At 47.0% G+C, this 20,927-nt stretch overlaps 1 protein-coding gene across 2 annotated transcripts in view; it reads right to left on the bottom strand.

The window, feature by feature from the left end:
- Etv5 (ETS variant transcription factor 5) overlaps positions 1-20,927 on the bottom strand; it is a 58,351-nt gene that overhangs the window by 5,938 nt on the left and 31,486 nt on the right. For both annotated transcript variants that reach the window (XM_052158597.1, XM_052158598.1), the window contains exons 8-11: positions 14,310-14,569; positions 11,996-12,055; positions 5,766-5,834; positions 5,424-5,593 (exon numbers count right to left, since the gene is read on the bottom strand). In XM_052158597.1, the coding sequence (XP_052014557.1) occupies positions 5,424-5,593; positions 5,766-5,834; positions 11,996-12,055; positions 14,310-14,569 (559 nt within the window). The remainder of the gene's footprint in view (positions 1-5,423; positions 5,594-5,765; positions 5,835-11,995; positions 12,056-14,309; positions 14,570-20,927) is intronic.

The raw sequence follows: 20,927 nt of genomic DNA, 5'->3' as shown, positions 1-20,927 counted from the left end.
CGATCAAGTTCTGTTCCCAGCATGTAAAGTTCGTGCTCCTGCTGGAGAGTGAGTGTCTGTCAGGGTGGGGCCGCTGTGGAAGCGGAAGCTGTCTGAGGCCTTCATTTAGTCACTTTTAGAAGCTCTGGCTGGGCATAGTTACACACACCTTTAGTCCCAGCACTCAAGAGGCAGGTGGATCTCCTGAGTCTCAGGCCAGCCTGGTCTTCAGAGAGTTCCAGGCCAGCCAATAAGCCCTGTCTCAAAAACCAAACTGAACTAAACCAAAAGAAAACCAAAATCCAAAACAAATACCTCCCCCAACAAAACAAACAACAATAACAAAAACCCACCACACCGCAAAAAAGCCAACCTAAGCACATCCTTTTGATGTTTTTCTACATTCTTTTCTACATTATTCAGAGACAGGATCTCTCTATACAGCCCAGGCTTGCTTCATCCTAGCAATCCTCCCACCTGCTCCCCAGGTGTGTGATCAGAGGCATGCGCCATCAACCCCAACTCAATCTTTTGAGAGGCACGCATGCACACACATGCACACGCCAAAAACAAAACGAAACAAGACAAAACAAAAACCCAAAGGTTAAATGTGGAAATATGTGGAAAGACAACAGTAGTCCACATCAACTATTTGGGTGCACTGACAGAAATCTCTCCTGATTTCAGGACTCTTGAACAGTAAGACCCTATCTCTAGCAAATACCAGAGACGACCTGAGATGGAAGAACTCATCTGGCTTCATTATACCAGAGCAACCCACCCACCAGCCAGGTTTCTACTTTGCCCTTCGAGATATCTTATGCAACTTTAATTTCCACTTTTTTATAGTGTGTCTCAGGTAACCACAAATCTTGGGTCTCCCCGAGTTCCATTTTCCATCAATTCAAGTCTATCTTCAAGAAAGGCCCAAAAGGCAAAACCTCACAAAAACTAAATCCTGGCTGGAGGTCATTTTTATTTGAGATAGGGTCTTACTGTGTAGCTGTAGCTGGCCTGGAACTTACTATATAGCCCAGGCTGGTTTCGGGTAGCCCAGTCTTAGCCTCTGGGGTGCTGGGATTAAATAAAGGTATGTGCCAACATGCCTCTCAAGGTAAATATTTTAAATCAATGGAAATCTATTGCTAAGAAGAGAAACCTGCTAAGTCACCCACACTGCAGCCAGAGTTGACAGTGGCCATACTCTGAAACTCACTGCCAACCTGCCTGCGCCGGGCGAACAGGGAACGTCAAGACAGCTGACAGCCCCTTTACTCCGCTCAGTGGTAGAAAACAATTTTGCCTCGTCTTGGGTAAAGAAAGCAGAGTGGTGACCTCTCTGCTGTCAGCGAATGCAACAGCTTCCTGGAGAGGTTTTGTGTATGTGCAGATCTCAGCGCAGCTCTGGTAGCTATGGTTACTGCCGCATCCACCAGGCCGCTGCCCTGTGAGTCAGTGGCCTCACTCACCACCGCACTCCCTCTATAGCAATGTGTGATGAGCTGGAGACTCAGGCAGTCCCTATTCGGTGGTAGGAGGAGCAGGCGGGAGCACACTGCCAGCTCACTCCTTTCTGACTCCTAAGTTAGAGAATGTCATTTTGGGAGCTGAGGCTAGAGGGGGGGAGGGGATGAGGGACAGGGGACTCACCTATTCCTCGTCATAGAACAAGGAGAGGCACTTTCAAGGAACCCCAGCCCCTAAAACCTCCCACAGCATCACCGACCAGCCCCACGTTCAATACACAGCCCTACCTCCCATATTCACATTGAGGCAGATTCACAGTCAAAATGGCTCCAGATTAGAGCCGAGTCAGTTGTAATTGAGAGGGTGCTAAGCTGGATGACTATCAAAAGACATTTGATTAGGGGGCCTGCCAAAACGCAGTTCTAAAACCACAATTTCCATGCACAGTGTAATGGATATTATGGATAATTACCCAGAGTGCACTACTCAGCCACACAGCTGCCTACAATTACATCCCCAACAGCTTCCTCCTCTGCTTCACCCTCTAAGCTCCCCCATGACAGCTTCTTACAGCTTTTCCCCAGAAGTTGGTGTATCTCCGACATTAACAAGGACAGGGCCCTCACTGTTATACCAAGAGCAGCAGCAGACAAGGCACGCACTGCACAGGCCGAGGCTACGTGCTCCAAAGGGCCCTATATGAAACTTAAAAATGAATCTCAGGCCACAGAGAAAGAAGCAACTGCTAAAGAAACAAGTCTGGGGGAGGGGAGGATGGTTCAGTGGGCAGACACCAGGAGGCATCTCCTGGACCGTGATAGAGAGAATTCACTCCTGTGGGGTTGCAGTGCATGCAGCCTTATTGAGCCACTCCCACAATAAAAATGCAATAGTGATGATGCTGATGACAATAATAATGCTACTCAATCAACAGAGAGAGAGAGGCTCAGGGCCATCTTAGGCTTCACACATGTGACTTGAAGCCACTTGGTATTTCCGAGCATTCTGGGTTAATAGTAGCTCCTTCATTAAGTAAGAAAGCAGGAGCCCTTTGCCATATGGTCCTTCTTTTCCTAAGCGCTGGCAGGAGAGTGGAAGACTCAGTAACAGCCTTACAGGGGCTCATAACCAGGTTTACCTGCAGCTGGACAGCCTGTGCTCAGGCCCCAGGCGGTGGCAATAAAGTCATAAAAGCTCCTGTTTGTGGAATGAGATGAATCGATAAGGGCTGCCCACAAGACAGGCTTACTTTCCTTTCAAAAAGCCATGATGAGTCAAGGTGCTATCCTGTCACCGAGCCGCACATAAACCAGGCCATGGTATTAGGAAGGCAGCGAGGGAGGGAAGGAGGAGTGGGCCTGTGTGGGGGCAGCAGGCCTCCACATGACAGGAGGCAAGTCTCTCTCTATACAACTGAGCACGATCAGAGGCTGTCTGCAGCATTACACGTTGACAGCATTTCTGTAAGTAAACAGGCGACAGAGAATGTGCACGCGAGTGTGTGTGTGTGGTGGTATGTTCATACGTAGGCCAGAGAGCCAAGCTGGGTATCTTCCTCAGCTGTTCCCTACCTGAGATCATTCCTCTCTCTAAACCTGTAACTCATCCATTTGATCAGGCTGGACAGCCTGAGCTCCAGGGATCTGCCGGCCTTGACTCCTTGACTGCTGGCATCACAGATACGGGTGCTGGAGATACTTGCTGAACCTTCACCTGCCCCCACTCTCATAACTGTATGTTTTATACCACTTTAAATGAAGCCTGCCATACTGAATCAGTGCAGGTCATCCTCCCCACCACACCCCATTTCTTTTCTTTCTTTCTCCTCCCCCCACCCCCCCACAGGGTTTCTCTATATAGCCCTGGCTGTCCTGGAACTCACTCTGTAGACCAGACTGGCCTCGAACTCAGAAATCTGCCTGACTCTGCCTCTGGGAGTGCTGGGATTAAAGGCGAGCGCCACCACCGCACAGCCCCACCCTATTTCTAATCCACTTTTTTCTCTTTTTCCTATCAACTTTCAGACCATGTCCTTCTTCCAAACAGAGTGTCAGGGTGTTAGCTCCTGCTGCTAACTCTGCAGGCCTTAATGGAAAGCTTCCCAAGAGTGCTCTTCCCATTTCTATTGTAACCAACTCCGGGATGGCGGTTGTCTGACCACACACTATTAAAAGAAAGATATAGCAGCCAGGGAGAGTGTGGACGTGTGTGATTCTTTTCCATCTTTAACTTTTTAAGCTCTAAGCCAAATAAAAATTAAAATTACTCCCTTGGAAATGGGCCACACTAATAACCTGCTTAAATGCTCTGTACGTGCTCAGCAGAGGACCTACAGTGGCTGCTTCCTCACGGACGACAAGGAGGTGGCTGTCTGAGGGCTTTCTGTTAATAGCGCTGGGCAAAAAAAGATGGCAACAAAATTTCTTTTTCTATTAAATAATGGAAGTTTAAGTACTGGTGTGCAGTCTAGTCTTATGCCAACTTTGCACAAGTTAGTCATGGAGGAGAAATGGAGAAAATGCCTCCCCAAAAAAACCCGGAGCTGAGAGGCTTGCTGAGCCCTGGCTCTCAACCCTGCATGCGGCCCTGGGGGGGGGGGGAAAGGGGTCACCTAAGACCATCAGCATATCATATAGTGGCATCGCGATTCATAAGAGTAACAAAGTTAGTTATGAAGTAGCAACAAAAAATAATTTTATGGCTGGGGTCTCCATGCCATGAGGTATAGGGGTCACAACACTTAATAGGGTGAGGACCACTGTTGCACAGCACTTTCTTAACTGGTGTGGAGGGCTCATTCAATGGTGGATCGGGACTGCCCTGGCTTTTATAAGCAGGCTGAGCAAGTTAGGGGGAACAAGCCAGTAAGCAGCACTTCTTGATGGCTTCTGTGTCAGCTCCTGCCTCCAGGTTCCTGCCCCGTTTGAACTCCTGCCCGACTTCCTTGGAATGACATGAAGTATAAACCAAAACCAAATAACCCCAAATCCTTTGATCAGGGTGCTTTACCACAGCAACAGAGACTAGTAACCCTCACTATAACAACCAACATCCTACAAAACAATGCTTTTTGAAAAAGCATCTACACTCTGGAGAGATGGCTAGGAAGATGGTTCGGCAGTTAAGCTCTGTTCTTGCAGAAGACCCATGTTAGGTTCCCAGCGCCCACAGAGTAAAACCACCACCTCTAACCCCAGGGGACCCAATGCCTGAGCTCTGTACACACACAGCACACTTACAGCCAGGTGCATGCACACACAAAATAAATACATTACATTTTAGGTTTCTAAGACTTATCTTTGGTCATTTTATTTCTCTCAGAGGCATTTGAATTTTGTAGTAAGACTGGTAAGATGGTTCAGTGGGTCACGGCTCTTGATAACATTACCAATCCTGGCAACTTGAGTTGAGACCCACAAATAGGAGAACTGGTCTCCACAAGTGGTCCTCTGACTTTCATATGCACGCCATGAATTTACTGTACATGCATGCAAACACACATTAAATTAATGATTGAAAATAAAAGAAATATATAGCAATGTTAAGTGATTACTGAACTGCCACACAGTGTTTAGACAGCTTCAGCCACAGGCTGTAACAGACCAGGGCCGAGGGCAAGGTAAGTCTGTTACAGAAACTGCACTTTCAAAACTTTAAGGGGAAGAACACATCTCATATCAATGCAACAATTCATGGTGTCAACCCTCATCTCCCCGCCCCAGGACTGTCAAAATATTTGTAATGTTTTCTACAATGGAGAACTCTGCCTGTTTGTTGAGCAATATGCAAAAGACTGTCCTAGTGACCGGATGGAAGAGTGAGCCATCGCTAGCGCTTACTCTCTCTGCAGTACGCACTGACGTGCTCCAGCTGCGAGCTCTCAGCCTCCGTCTCCTGTTGATGTACCAGTAGCCTGCTGTCCTGCCGAAGTCCCAACACACCAGCAACAGGAAAGTAATGGAGACATCCGGACTCACCTCTTCCGGTTCTATGAGCTTAAATTCCATGCCTCGGCCGGTCCAGGCAATGAAGTGGGCGTTGGCGGGGTCATCCAGAAGGGTGACGAGGAACTGCCACAGCTGCAGAGAGCCTCGCCTCTGATAAGGGGGCCCCTCTCGATACATGGTGGGCTCCTGCTTGACTTTGCCTGTGTGGGACACGGGTGTGCATGCAATTACTTAGGCTGAAGTTTCTCAGATTTGCAGAAGGAAAAGCAGTGGCTACTGGTGGTTGAGTCCTTGAACATGGTAGGACTGACTGAGGCGCTCTGACACCTCCAACCCTCTCTCTTAGCATGGAGTCTTGGATGGGCATCTTACCTTCCAGTCTTTCGGGCACCACGCAAGTGTCATCAAAGAATAGCCTGGGGTCCTTTTCGTATGGGAATCCTGAAAGAGTTTAAAGAGAAAGACCATACTGCTTAAGACGTTGTGCTGTACTAAAAACTAAGGACTGCAGTAGCATTCTTTAACTTAAGTAAACAACAACAACAACAACTTATTATGATCCTGTGTGCATGCTGTGTCTGGGGCACACACATCTGGAGGTCAGAGGACAGCTCTCTGGGGTCAGTTCTCTTTTCCTTTTCACAGGGGTTCAGGGGACTCGAACTCAGGGTGTAAGGCTTATACCGCCGGTGCTTTTTACCTGTGGAACCCTCTCACCGGCCCAGATTGTCTCATTTTTGGTTCCATAGTCCTTCTGTTGTACCTATGCCAGGCTAAATTTTCGGAAACTTCCAAAGGACTCAAGTACTTGAGTTCTGACGTCATTATCTTGGCCTTGATGAGGGTCTAATCACTTGCTGTTAAAAGGGCTCTGGCAGGAGGAACCACGGAGTCACAGTAGGTAGGTTCCCTCACATTTTATGCAGTTTGTATGGGACAGTATCTGCTCTGGTCAGCCTAGCTTGCTAACTGTGTTATACTCATATGGAGAGCTGGCTTTTTTCTCTCAGTAAACATTGACTGAACTTTCCTCACAGACTTGTCTAAGCAGTCCACATACTCCATGGGCTATGATGAACGCACAGAGAAGGAAAAGAAAATGGGCAAAGACACAAGTCTACAGAAGACTGTCAGGAGCAGCACATACACACACAGACAGACAGAGAACAAGTTGGAGCACTGTCCCTAGACACAGCAGAAAGAATCAAAGCCTCACTCATGGGACAGTGAAAGGGTCAAAAACTGGGAACTGAGGCTGTGGTGTGCAGGCCTTTAATCCCAGTACTGGGGAGCCAGACGCAGGTGGAACTCTTGTTTGAGGCCAGCCTGGTCTACAAAGCAAATTCCAGGACAGCCAAGGCTACACAGTGAAACACCATCTTATAAAACCAAAGTGAGGGAGAGAGGGAAAGAGAAAAGAGAAAGTGGGAACTGAATGGTCCAAGACATAAAACGAAATGGCTAAAACACAAAGTAAACAGGCCACGAGAAAGGATAGCCATACACCCAACACATACCAGCTGCCATCAGGTGTGAATGGGGGCTGTCAGGTGGCCAGCTTCCCACTCCCACTGCCCAAGGCAGCCAACAGCTCCCTGGTGGGGATTCCCTGCTGCAAAACTATCACAGTTGGTGCAAGCCCTCCATCTCTGGTTTAGTCCCTGGCTGAGTCACCTGGCCGGTAAGTACTGACAGTGTGGACTCTCACTGACATGAAAACCTCACGAGCGAGCCCAGATGGGATTTCTCTCTTGCTATCCCAGGCTTCTTCAAAATCAGCTCGGCAGGCCTGGCACCATCTGAATGTGCCGAGGCCTGGAAAACGCAGTGCAATGGAGGAGGCACACTCTTGATGTCATTCGTCTGTCTGTCTGTCTCTCGTCCCAGGCCATGGTTTCCCTTTACATTAACTACAGCATATATGGGCAGGAGAAATGGCTCAGCTGTTCAGAGCACTGGCTACTGTAGCAAAGGACGCAGGTGTGAGTCCCAGCACCCACATGGCGGCTTAGCAACGGTCTGTAACTCTAATTCCTGGGGAATCCACCGTCCTCTTCTGGCTTCCACTGGCACTGTGTGCACAGCTCACTGTATGCAGGCAAAGCACCAGGGCACACACACACACAATATAAGAAGTATATTTAATTGACACTTTTTCCTTACTCAGTCCAGTAAATATGTAGGCCTCACAGTGTGCAAGTGTGGCAGATAGGACCTTGTTCTTACGACTGTGCATCTCAACTTAAAGAAGGAAGCAGTAATAATAATGATGATGATGACAGTTTAGCATTGGCATTAGAGTGCAGGATCTAGAACCAGACAGGTTGACCCCAATTAGCTGTGTGATTCTGAACAAATGAATCCCAGTGCTCAGCTCCTCCTCACTGGTACTGCTGTAGGATTTAATGAGTGCAGTCGATTCTACTGCTCCCTCTTTACCCCACAGTGTAAGAATGGCTTTTGGTTCGCGCCCGTGTAATAAGTAACACTTAAAGAAAAACAACTGTAGATTGTGAGCAAGCAGTATGGAAGTAGTGGAGTGATCTTGTGTTGGGTCTGGTGGCTCACGCCTGCCTTCAGTCCCAGCACTCTGCAGGCAGAGGCAGGTAGATCTCCGAGTTCCAGACAGCCTCATCTACACAAGCTCAGCAATAGTGAGACCCTGCCTCAAAACCAAACAAGCCCTGACGGACCCTGAGGACTGCAATCTTGAAGGATAACGGTCACACCCTAAGGGTCATAGTGTTCTCCTAACACCCTGCGAACAAGCACTCGATTAGAACCCAAAAGCCTACAATACCTGACAACTAAAGCGAAGGATGTTGACTTGTTTTTCCCTTTAAGACATGGTCACATGTAGCACAGGCTACTCTGAACTCCCCATCTTCTTGAGGAGGACCTTTAACTACCCATCTTCCTGCCCCTCCCCTCCCAAGTGCAAGGACCATATAGGTGTGTGCACAACACCTGGTAAACTGACTTTTATGGCAACCTGGTGCACTTCACATTATCAGCAAGACATAAATCCTTCTGCGTCATGGTTTGTAGCCTTCGATGCCAGGAGGTGATCTATTTCCCACCTTCCATATGGGTTTTGATATTCTAGTCCTGTTATAAATGGTCTTGTTATAAAGACATTATAAGGAACCTCCTTAAAGTTTACACACCTGTCAACTGTGCCATGATAACTTTCAGTGCAGCCCCCACACCCCCCCCCCCCAAGGTAAAGATAATTCATCCACAACCACACAAGACTAGATTAGATTCTTGTTTTGATTTTCAAAGGATTATGAGGAACACTATTTGGGGACATTTTGTGGTTCCTAGTTCTTGCCACACGCCATCCTCTAAAACACCTGGAAGATGTTTCTGGTAATCAGTCAGTTGAGCTGCATCAACAGTTATGTCTGTTGTGGCCATATACCATCTGATGGCTCTGAAGGTGGAGGAAGAAGGAAGGAGCAAAGAATCAAAATACCACACAAGGATTCCAGGTGAGGACCTGAGGCGGGACGGCTATCTTAGCAATCAGAGATGCCAATCAGAAACACTTGTTTTGATAACTGTTTCCTAGGCATCTGTGGTTCAAGACTGTAAAGGAAGGAGAGAAAAACCAAGCCAAGATAATTTTGAACAGTTTAAAATGCTGGCTTTTTTGAAAGTTACTTTTTCAGTGTGTGAGGTCAACTGGGCAAAGAGATAGGTTGGAGGGCGGAGGAGGCTTCACAAGACGGGTCTCTGCGTAGTAAGCAACCCCAAATCTTACTAAAAATATTTTCCTTAAGAGCATGCTCTTTGCTAAATGTTGTAATTATACCAAATGTCTGCCTCCCTCTCTGCTCTGCTCCCCGTGTGTCTGCAGCAGACAGACGTCATCAACTGTCTACAGAGACAGCAAGGAATCTGGAAGTAGCTCTGCACAGCTGTGTCTACACAGCCAGCAGCAGTCCAGGAGACGGCCCGCCTGCTGTCTGGACACTCTCTGAGAAGAATATCACGGGCACACAGCAGGGTAAGTCGCACTAGTTTACGCAGCTGGGGGAAGTGGCATACCCAAGAAAGGCCTCTGGACAACTAGTCACTGGGAAGGGTCAACCACTGCTCGAGCACCCAAAACCCTGCAGCTCTAGCACTTCTGGCAGTGGCTATCATTTCGTGGGGCCGGACCGTTTTTTTTTGGGGGGGGGGTCAAACGACCCTTTCACAGGGGTCACCTGAGATCATCAGGAAGCAGATATTTACATTATGAATCATAACAGTAGCAAAATCACAGTTACGAAGTAGCAACAAAAATAATTTTGTGGCTGGGTTGTTACCATAACATGAGGAGGTGTATTAAAAGGTCTCAGCATAAGGGAGGTTGGGAACCTCTGTCTTAGGGTGAAGCCCCAGCATCATGACTTTAAAAGGGCCCCTGAGCAAGTCTGAGGTACAGCTGAGGTTGAGGGTGATTTTCAGACTTAAAACTGAGACTTGTTGGGCTCCACATTGGAGCTTTTGATTCAGCAGCTCTTGAGAATCTGTTGATCCAAGTTCCAAGAAAAGTCTGTGCCACTGGTCTGGGGGAGTGGGACTGATGGTAAGACATGGATATGGACAGATGGGATTGATACAAAGTGTAACACGTTTCTGGGGATCCATTTTTTAAGGAAAAGCACCCCCCCCCCCCAGTCTCAGCGCTGGGAAAGGCACTCCTGACCCTACCACACTGCCTGGCAGAGAGAGAACCTACCGCCCACCTCTCATGGCTTTTCAGATCACAAACATCCTCTGAGATTCACTCCCAAAGGCTCCTGTCCATCAAACAGACCTGACTGCTTTGTCAGCATCATCCATTCGTGTGGGGCTATGTGTTCTGCAACTGCTCTTTGAACCTGACAGCTCAACTCTCCTCTCCCCATACCTTGTGAATCCTGATGATCAAACTCACGTGGGCAGGCTTGACAGCACCTTTAATTTCTAAGCCATCCTGCTAACTCGTTACTCTGTTCTTGATAGAGTGAGATGTACTCCCAGGCTAGGCTTAAAGTCACTGTGTAGCAACGACAGCCTTGAACTCCTGAGTGCAAAGATGATCGGCACTTGGCCTCCATGCCTGGTTGTGTGCTGTGCTGAGAGGCTGTCCCAGGGCTTCCTGATTGGCAGGCAGACACTCACTCAAGCTCCACCCCCAGCCCAAGCACTCTGTTTTAAATTACTCTTAGTCCAATTAGGTTAGTGTTAGGAAAGACAAAGTCACAGGTCCAACTGTGCCCACTGCTCTTGCCCCTAATTTTGAGTACCTAAGATGTAGGATCGATTAGTTGATTCTAAAGGAACTGTATGTTAGAATCTGCATGGACAGCATACAACACTAGCCTGTTGTGTATAAGATTGCACTGCATGCGATTGTGCACGCACACGCGAGGCTGAGGGCAACGGCAGGCGTTATCTGCCACCTTCCCCTTAGTTTTTGAGACAAGGTCTCAAACTGAAGTCAGCATTCACTAACTGGATAGACCAGCTAGCTAGGAAGTCCCAGGATCTTCCTGCCTTCCTTCCAGTGCCGGGATTACACTACCATGCTTAACTTTTCCCATAGTGTAGGAATCTAAAGTCAGACGCCCATTATATAATACTGATATAAAAATACTTTATATTAAAGTATTATAATACTTTATATGACTGAGCCTTCTCATTATCTCTAAAGCTTTTTTTTGTGGTTCCTAACCTTCCTAATGCTTTGTGACCCTCATAGCATACTGAACCTAACCATAAAATTATTTTACTGCTTTTTCTTTAGTGCAATCTTACTGTTATGATTCATGATCTAAATATCTGCGCCCATGGGGGTCATGACCCACAGGCTGAGGACCTCTGCATTTGGTGACTATCAAGACCTTAATTAATGCTTGGGGGCAAATCACTTTGTATTCTTCCTAATCACTGGTCTTGGTTTATCCGCTTAGAAAACGCATCTGTGGCACCCTGTACTGCTCTGCGAGAGGCTCACCTCTGCAGAGCTTTACCAACCTTCCTATCTCCACCCCTTCATTTAGCCGCGCACTCTCAAGGCCAGTGAAGAACTCCCGAGAGACTTCTCTCTCACCTTCAACTGACAACCACCCTTTGCACAGTCATTACAGTGAAGTGCTACCCACCCAGACTAAGTGGAAATCAGAATAATTTCTTTCCTAAAATGTCCCCAGACCCACGCAAACCTTCCTGACGTAGGCCCTAAGGGCCAGTTTAGGCTGACGTAGCTGGAAGTATAGCAGCCTAGTTCTTCTTCACATTGTCCTACGAACTCTACAAAGTTAGGGTCACTGCCACTGAAATGAGAGTGGATTTCTCTGTGCTTACAAGTCTTGACTCAAAGCCCACATACAAAGTAACTCACTTAGCTCTCATACACGCACTACAGAAAGTCTAACCGCTGACCTTACAGCTCTGCTTAGAAATAAACAGTAATCCTCAATTATATGCGTGCATTATCAAAAATAAATAAATAAATAAATAAATAAATAAACAAACAAACGAAGGAGGAAATCCCCCCACGTGTGTTGTACAGTCAGCCCCGCTCCCCAGATAAAGTTATATTAAAGGCAAAGCAAGCTCCTTACCTTCATGGTTGCTGGAGAAATACCCGCCTCTCATGTAGGATGACTGGCAGTTAGGCACTTCTGAAAGGAAACACAGCATTCTCAGCAACGGTTCCGACCCAACAGCATGTGGAGATCATGCTGGAAACAGCAGGCACCACGCTGGCAGCCAAGGCCCCACACCTCACAACTAAGGATGAGCTGCTCATTTCTCGTCAACCGGACACAAGTCTGAGTTACTTGGGAAGAGGGACCTTCCACTGAGCAACTGTCTCTATAAGGCTGGCTGGTGGGCACACCTGTGGGCATTTTTTGACAATCATCGTAAGGGCCGAGGCCTGGCCTACTGTGGGAAGTGCCTGCCTAATACCGGTGGTCCCGGACTGTGTATGAAAGTCGGCTGAGGGAGCGGGGGATCAAGCCAGTACTCGGTGCTCCTCCCTGGTCTTTGCAGCTCTTCCCTTGGTATCCCTCGATGCTGGTCATCCGTAATCCCTCACCCGAACACCCTAGTCCACTCCCACACCACCAAGCTGCTTTTGATCAGTGTTTTAATTACAGCAACCAAGAATCAAGCTAAGATAAAGATCAAGTGCTTAGGGCTCTGTTCTGCGGAAATGGACTAAGCTAATAAACAATACGGTAAACGCTACAAACCACCACCCACAGCCAAGACCCTTCTCATCACGAGGCGCAGGAGACAGACATAAAGCTCTCATCCGAGAATCAGTTATCAACACACCTGGTGGGCAAGCTGATGCCCAAGGTGACACAAGAAACCGACTGTCGACCAGGCTTTCGGTCGGGGAGGGGAAGGGCAACTGCCTTAGGGCTTTCTCAATCTGCTCCTCCGGCCACTGAGGACCATATCCAATTCTGTTGTCTGGAGTGAGGGTATTTAAGGCCAGAGGGATTAATGGAACTAAAGCTTTGCACCCAGGAAGCCAACTGGCAGGGTGGGTACTGTATGTGGCAAGCATGTTTTCTCCATATTGGATCTGTTATGCTGAAACTAACACTCAAGCCATCTTCTTCAGGTCCCAGGAGAGAAGAGTGCCCTGGGTGCACCCCGAGAATGTGTCTGAGGTGAACCTTTGTCAAATGGCTTTCTTCAAGTGAATGGGAGGAGATTAAAAATGGTTGGCCAAATTCAAAGGTCAACGCCAGCAGGCTAGAGGACTCAGAGGTTAAGAGAACAAACCTCTTTCAGAGGTCCTGAGCTTCAGTTCCTAACACCCACATCAGCAGCTCACAACCAGTTCCAGGGGCACTGGGGCACTCACACACACACACTGACGCATAACTAAGCTAACCACATCATATACATTATACGTACTAAAGTCAATGCCAGTCCTAAAGAAAAAATATTGCCATTGTGACTTCTGAGAAAGATGTTTCAAAGCCTTCAAAAAAAATTCAGTGACAATTTATTTGTATAAACTATCTGCAGCCTCCATTGGCCTACCTTCTCAGATCTCCCAAAACTAGTTTCTATCCAAATGGTGTCATCTCAAAGACCCAGAGCAGATTTTATACACACACACACACACCCCACTCCACCCACAAGAGCCATTCAGCTCTGATTGCTCCAACCTTCCAAAGCGGCTTAAGAAAAGTCCAGTGAACAGCAGAAAAGCAACCATCTACTTACAGTCGGGTCACTTTGGCCCTGACTGTAAGGAGAGTAAATATCACAGCAATCTCCAGCCCGCGAGCTCCAGGGTCTGCGTCCCTCACTCCACGGGTGTGGCCCATGAGACAAAGAGCAGGGAGATCAAACAGCCTCAGCATCTTCACGCTGAAGCCCCCAGGCAAAGAGCAGGCACTGCCTGTCACGGTTACACGTCCCCCTGTGCAGGCTAGCAGCCTCTGCAGGACACAGCACCAGCCCATGTGAGTAGTGCCTCCGAGAGCCCGGGAGCACTCTGTACATTTTCGGGACAGCAGGTGCTTCCCCGACCGTTTATTTTAATCACAGAAATGTGCCTGAGGAGTGAACTCTTTCCTCATGGTTATAGTGTGTCTGCAGTATTGAAAATAAAGCCACAAAGCTAAAACACACAAATCATGTTCTTTATGCCCAGTACACTTAATAAGGGTAGGGCACCACCCAAACGTGGGCCCAGCAGGCTTCAGATTTGACTCAGGTGTACCTTAAGCATCTCTGAATACCATTAACTAATTCATTAAGCTCTCTGAGGGTAGTTTAGTTGGTTTTAGAAGTGTTGGGCACAAACTCCAGGATAGACAACAGTTCCCCAGACTGCAGATCAACACTCATCAGGCAGCCAGCAGAGTGAGATTACAGAGGCCAAGGCAGAGAGTTTCTGCTAACCTGAGTCAGCACAGTAATCTCGGGGCTCCTGCTTGATTCCCATGGGTGACTGGAACCCATGTGCCGGGGGACCCGGCATCCCAGGGACCCCATGTTCATAGAGTGGGTCATGGTACTCCTGCTTGAATCCCTGAAGGGGTGGAGGAGCTGCGGGGACAATGGGCTCGGACATCTGCCGGTGGTAGCTGGGGCGATTATCTCCAGGAACTCCGGCCTGAGGAGGGAAGGGATGGCCGGGCTCAGACAGCTGTCGCTGAAATCTGGAAGAAGGAAAAAAAAAAATCATATTGTTTAATACGAAATGAACACTCACTATGATTCAGCATTGGGGATTAGCCGCAACATCTGGGTTTTTTTTTTTTTTGGATTTGGTTTTTTCGAGGCAAGGGTTTTTCTGTGTGGTCCTGGCTGTCCTGGAACTCACTCTGTAGATCAGGCTGGCCTTGAACTCAGAAATCCGTCTGCCTCTGCCTCCCAGAGTGCTGGGATTACAGGCGTGCGCCACCACTGCCCGGATCATCTGGTTTTTAAAACATAAATTAATTTCTAAATGGAAAAGGTTGTTTATTACTAATGTAAAATGTTTATTATCAATGTGTGTGTGCGCACATGTCTGTGTGCTTGCACGAATGTGAGTAGGTGGGTACTTGGGCCTCAGCTCACACGTGACAGGGAGGATGACTTTATGATACATTATCATAAAACGATCATAATTACAATATAAAAAATGAAAAGCTGATTGGTAGATCAAAGAAACCAAGTTAAAATAAAATCAAGAACTGTTAATACTTTAAAACATTTCAAATCTGTAGGGAAGGTTACGTTCCATTTTAGACTAAATTCTAATGTAAATGTTGTTATGGATGAAAGACTTCACACTACGAAGCAAATGTATATGAGAACTTAGGTACAATCTCAGGCGTGGGAGAAGACGTTTTTTTAAATTACCTTACTAAAAGCGAAAATCATCAAGATACACACTGGGAGAGAAAACAGAATCTGTAATCATCAGAATGCCTGAAGCGGAAGGGAGCAAAAATGGAGATGCTGCCACAGTGACCCAGCTTTTATTTTTATTTAAGTGAGGCTCAAGATGACTGCAGATCCTCCTTTTGAGGGCTAGGGTTGAAGGTCAGCATTTAGCCCGGCAGTTTGAATAAGAATGGCCCTCACAGACTCCTGATTTGAAAGCTTAGTTACCAGGGAGTGGTAAGGGCTCTGTTTGGAAGATTAAGAGGTGTGGCCTCTGCTGTGTCCAGGTGGTGCTCTCCTTTAAACCCAGCACTGGGGAGGCAGAGGCAGGTGGCCTCTGCGAGGCCAGCCTGGTCTTCAGAGTGAGTTCTAGAACAAAGAAACCCAGTCTGGAGAAACAAAAAGAAGCAAACAATCTAAAGCAAAACAGAGGCGTGGCCTTGTTGGAGGCTGACTGGGGCTCTGAGGTTTCACAAGCCCAGGCTAACCCATTTTCTCTAGGCCAGTGGATCAGGATGTAGCTCAGTTAGCTTGCCGCCTCGTCCCTGCCCCAATGATAATGGACCTCTGAAACGACAAGCCAGCCCCAATTAAATGCTTTGCTTCCTAAGAGTTGCTTTGGTTATGGTGTCTTAATTGTCAGTATTGTGACAAATCTTAATAAGAACCATATCTTTTGTTTTCTTAATCTTAGCAATTCTGACAGGGGTAAGATAGAATCTCACAGTAATTTAGTTTGCCTCTCAGTGATAGCTTAGGAGAGCCAACACTTTTGAAGCTCTCCTAGCTGCATGTAGTTCTCCTTCTAGTCCACATTTACTGGGATCATTTGTTTTCTTGATGTTTTGTTTAGTTTTTGTTCTTAATATATTCTATATACTAATCCTCTGTCAAATACAATCTAGCAGGTGGCCGAGGTGGCCTCTTCAGCCGAACACATACTGAACAATGACTAAGACAAACAGAAAAATCAGTAAAGAAATACTAATATATATACTAGTAAACAAAAGATGTTTGTTTTCAAGTTAGGCAGGGCTGTACGAAGTAAAAGCCATCATGTTAATAGAATAAAACCAGACACATTTATCAATGGAATAGAATGAAGGACCCTCCATTAAGACCCTGTTCCTACAGTACCTGAAATTTACCAAAGATTAAAAAAAACAACACACGGGAGAAAAGACATCTTCTACAAATAAACAGTGCTCGTCAAAGCCGACAGCGCCATGTAGAATGAAACGGTTCCCTTCCCTCTCACCCTGGACCCAAGCCTAATGGATCCAAGATCTCAACGTCAGACCCCAAAACTCCAAAACTTCTGCAAGAAAAAGTAGGGAGTATCCATCAGGATTCAGGCTTAGATAAGGATTTTCTGAATTCGACTCAAATCATTCAGGAAACCAGGCCATCAATCCAAGAGGGACTCCATGAATCTCAAGTTTCTGTATTGTAGGACGCTGATATCGGCTGAAGAGGCCACCTTGGCCACCTGCTAGATTGTATCTGACAGAGGATTAGTATATAGAATATATCAAGAACAAAAACTAAACAAAACATCAAGAAAACAAATGATCCCATTAAATGTGGACTAGAAGGAGAGCTACATGCAGCTAGGAGAGCTTCAAAAGTGTTGGCTCTCCTAAGCTATCATGAGAGGCAAACTAAATTACTGTGAGATTCTATCTTACCCCTGTCAGAATTGCTAAGATTAAGAAAACAAAAGATATGGTTCTTATTAAGATTTCACCAAGTAGTTGGACTTAGATTTGAATCAATCTGTGTCAACAGGTGCTAACAGATTTCTAAAACATCAAGACTTAGGCCAGAGATCTGGGCACAGATAAAACCCTCAGGATCAGTGGACGGCATGAACTGCTCCTGGGTGAGCCCTTTACGATCCTCTTGCAAGAAACACCATAAAATCACCACAATATAACACGATCCGTGAGCAACTTTATACATGGGTGTCCCTTTGTCCGAGACACAAGAGCACTCTCTTTTTGCCAGCCTAACATTCTGAACACATTCCACCACGGTGAATGTCTTAGCTGGTGCAGCCCTATCACCTCCAGAAAGCTGGGTTTAAAGGCGCTGCCTATCTAAAGTGATCCTTTCAAGGGTCTCTCGACAAGTAAACATTTGCAACTTAATCTTGGGCTCGACATTTCGGATAGAGGCGCTAGCCATGGGCTCACAACCGGAAGGAGAACCTTCCAGAAAAGCACAGAGATTCCCCAGAGGCTTTATTCTTATTAGCAGCCCAAACCCCTGTGCCGCCATGTTAGCTCCTTCAAAGGTGACCCGTACCACTCAGGACTGTAACAAGAGCCTTGGCAGCTGGAGCGACCAATGGTCTCCTCTTTCCGGTTTGTGTTCGCCTTCTCAACTTCCAGAACATTGGCCTGGGATGGCCTCTTTAGGAAAGGATACTTCTACAGGAGCCCTGGCCAACCATGAACCTCACCCCCTCCCTGCCCCCAGTGTCCTCCCCTCACAGCGGTTTAGGATTCACGAAGCCAATGCCTGGATGGACCAGGACAGACTCTAACCAGTGCTGCTCTGCACTGCATGCTGGGGTGTGGTGAAGGAGATCCCGGGTAGGTCACAAGACCAGCCTATCTGGGAAAAGGATGGCTCGGAGCCTGCTGCTGTGTTTGCTATTTGCAGAGATTAATAAAGTAATTCAGCACTTGTCCTCAAAATACATCCTGTGAACTTTACTCACTGGCCTTCAACTGAACCTCACTCCCCTCTCAGCAATCTTTTTGAAGTATCAAAGAATGTGTTGTCCACATAAAACAACCGCCGCCAAGACGCTGCTGGGACCATTCCCAATAGAGCGGCAGCTGAAGTTGACCAGCGTCTCTTCCTCCACCCCACCAGCGACCCCAGTGCAGCTCACGTGTAATGAGCTGACACTGGACGAGCAGAGGGAAACAGACTACGGAGCAAGGCTTCCGAGTGCCAGTTTATTTAAAGGGAAAATTATTTATTTATCTGTCAGATTTATATAGCTCGCGCCTTTCCTCCCAAGAGCACGCCCACGCCACCAACATTTGGTTTACGTTATGAAAACTGTTAGATTCTTTTTCTGCATTTCCTTTTTGGTCTCGGCTGCCAATGCACAGCATAAACACAATGGTACAGAGATAAAAGGGGTAAGGGTGAGATTCTAGGCAGGGCGCGCGGTGTGTGTGCCTGGTAGGTCAAACGGCGATAGTTCAGAGGTGGCCCTCAAGGTGAACCGTAAGATTCAACAAAAACAGCGCCACACACTAAATCTCACCGTTCCAGTTAAGAGGACATGATGCAAGCCAGAGAAACAGCAGAGGCCAATCCAGAGCCTGGCTCTGAGATCGGAACGAGCTGAGCCCAAAGCCAGTCCTTACCACTGACTCCCCACATGACTTTTACGTAATAGCTCTGAGCCTTCATTTTTCTCATTGGCACAATGTGGATGACCAGGACACCCGCATCAAAGGTCTGTTATAAAGACTACATCCGATGATAGTGCGCATAACTTAAGTACAAGCCAAGTTCTCTTTTTTCTTTTTTTTTTTGGGGGGGGGAGGGTTCGAGACAGGGTTTCTCTGTGTAGACCAGGCTGGCCTCAAACTAAGAAATCCGCCTGCCTCGGCCTCCCAAGTGCTGGGATTAAAGGCGGGTGCCACCACGGGCCAGCTACAAGTCAAGTTCTCAATACACAAGACTTTCAGTCTCCGAGCTAAAGTCCCAAGCCAAGCAATTTTAAAGAACTCCTGGGGTCAGGAGATTACCATATGCTCTATGGTAATCTTACCAAAGTAAGATCCCAGAGCTGAGAGACAGATTATTGGGTTTTATTCCTGAGTGACTCAATCATGTCAGCCTAGAAGGCGCTGCAGCCTCAGCAGGCGGCAAGGGCACAGGCTAGGACAGCATCCATGAACAAGCCCAAGTCCAACAGTAAAGGGTTAGGAAGGCCTTTACCCCGTAAACCCTGTAAAAATGAAGCAACTGCACTTTCTTTTTCTTTAAGATTTATTTAGTCTATGTACGTGAGTACATTGACCCTCCAGAGGAGGGCCTAGGATTTCTTTACAGATGGTTGTGAACCACCATGTGGCTGCTGGGAATTGAACTCAGGACCTCTGGAAGAAGAGCCAGTGCTCTTATAGAGCTACTGAGCCATCTCTCCAGCCTGTACTGGAGTTTCTAAGTTATGTCTTAAAAAATTATTCTTTATTCTGTGGCTATGTTACAACGGGATGAGATCTCAGGAGCAGAGCTCAGAGGACAAATTTTAGGACTTACTTCAGCCTTTCCTGTGGCTTCCAGAGACAGACGCTCAGGAATTAAAATGTCTAGCAGTACAGACCTTTGCCAAGTCTGACCTGCTCAGTCTGTTCCCCAGGACCCACCTAGTAGGAGAGGCCTGACTGATAGCTTCTGACATACAGAAGCACTCCCACCTCCACAAAATAAAATTTAAAAAGTGTGAAGGGGGAAAAAATGGTAAGTAAAATACAGCTGGGTCTTGTGATATGGCCTGTGGAACTGTGGCACATGAGAAGCACCCGTATCTAGCACTCCTCACCCCGAAATAGCAGAACTGGGGTTCAACTTCAGGGCTTCAGGCTGTGTAAGAGCCACAAGCCTAGGGTTTCTCACACACACACACACACACACACACACACACACACACACACACACACACATATATTTAGTATTTTTACTAGTGTGTAGGTGCCACTGTAGGCTATAAGAGGGCCTCGGATCCCCTGCAGCTGGAGTTATGGACAATTATGAGTTGCCTGTCTTGATTTGCTGGGATCAGAACTCTGGTCCTCTGGAGAGCAACAGCCACATTAGGCATCTCTCTTGCCTCCCCTAAACCAGTCCCACAACCACTTTTCAATACTCTATTGATGACACCTAAGTACAAATTATACTAGTTGGTCCATGCACCAAAAAACCCTGTTTTCAGAAACTAAGAAAACAACTGTAAAAAAAGCTTTAAAGGTAGGATAGCAAACACTTAAAATGACAAACCACAACTTAGGCAAGCCATCTCCAGGAGGGTGTGTAAGTAGCGGGGACTAAGGACTGGCTGTCAAATGGGTGGACATTTACAGAAAACAGAACCACGCAGGCCAGAAGGAGCGAAACTAAGACAGAGAACTGGTTCGTGCGACTAGGTGTTATTTGCTAGGACGTCCGCGGTGTCTTCCAAGGCTTCAATGTTCTAAACAGTCCCAACATAAATAAAGGCATCCTCTACTCATCTGATGAGCACAACCTCGATGCTGAACCCAACGAAATCTGTCGGAAAGAAAACCACCTCATTCTCAATCACAAAGTCGACGCAGGGGTCTTAAACAAGTCAGAGATGCAGCAATGCAAGTGACAGGGCTCAGGGGGCAAAGAGCTTGCACCAAGTCTGATGTCAGACATCTTGAATTAATACCTCCCCATGGTGGAAGGAGCCCACCTCTGTGCAAGCTGGCCTTTGACCTCCATATACACTCTGTGTCTCACGAGCTCAAACCCCCATACGTTAAAGGTAAACAAACAAATAAGATACTAAGCAACAATGTCAGAAGAATACATGGGCGGTTTCCTTTACATCAGCGTAATATATATTAAAGGAAAAAATAATTTGATCAT

The sequence above is a fragment of the Apodemus sylvaticus genome, chromosome 15 (assembly GCF_947179515.1).
Source record: "Apodemus sylvaticus chromosome 15, mApoSyl1.1, whole genome shotgun sequence".
NCBI classification, from domain to species: domain Eukaryota; kingdom Metazoa; phylum Chordata; class Mammalia; order Rodentia; family Muridae; genus Apodemus; species Apodemus sylvaticus.
The sequence above is the reverse complement of the archived record's forward strand: the minus strand, read 5'-3'. Positions and strand labels throughout refer to the sequence as shown.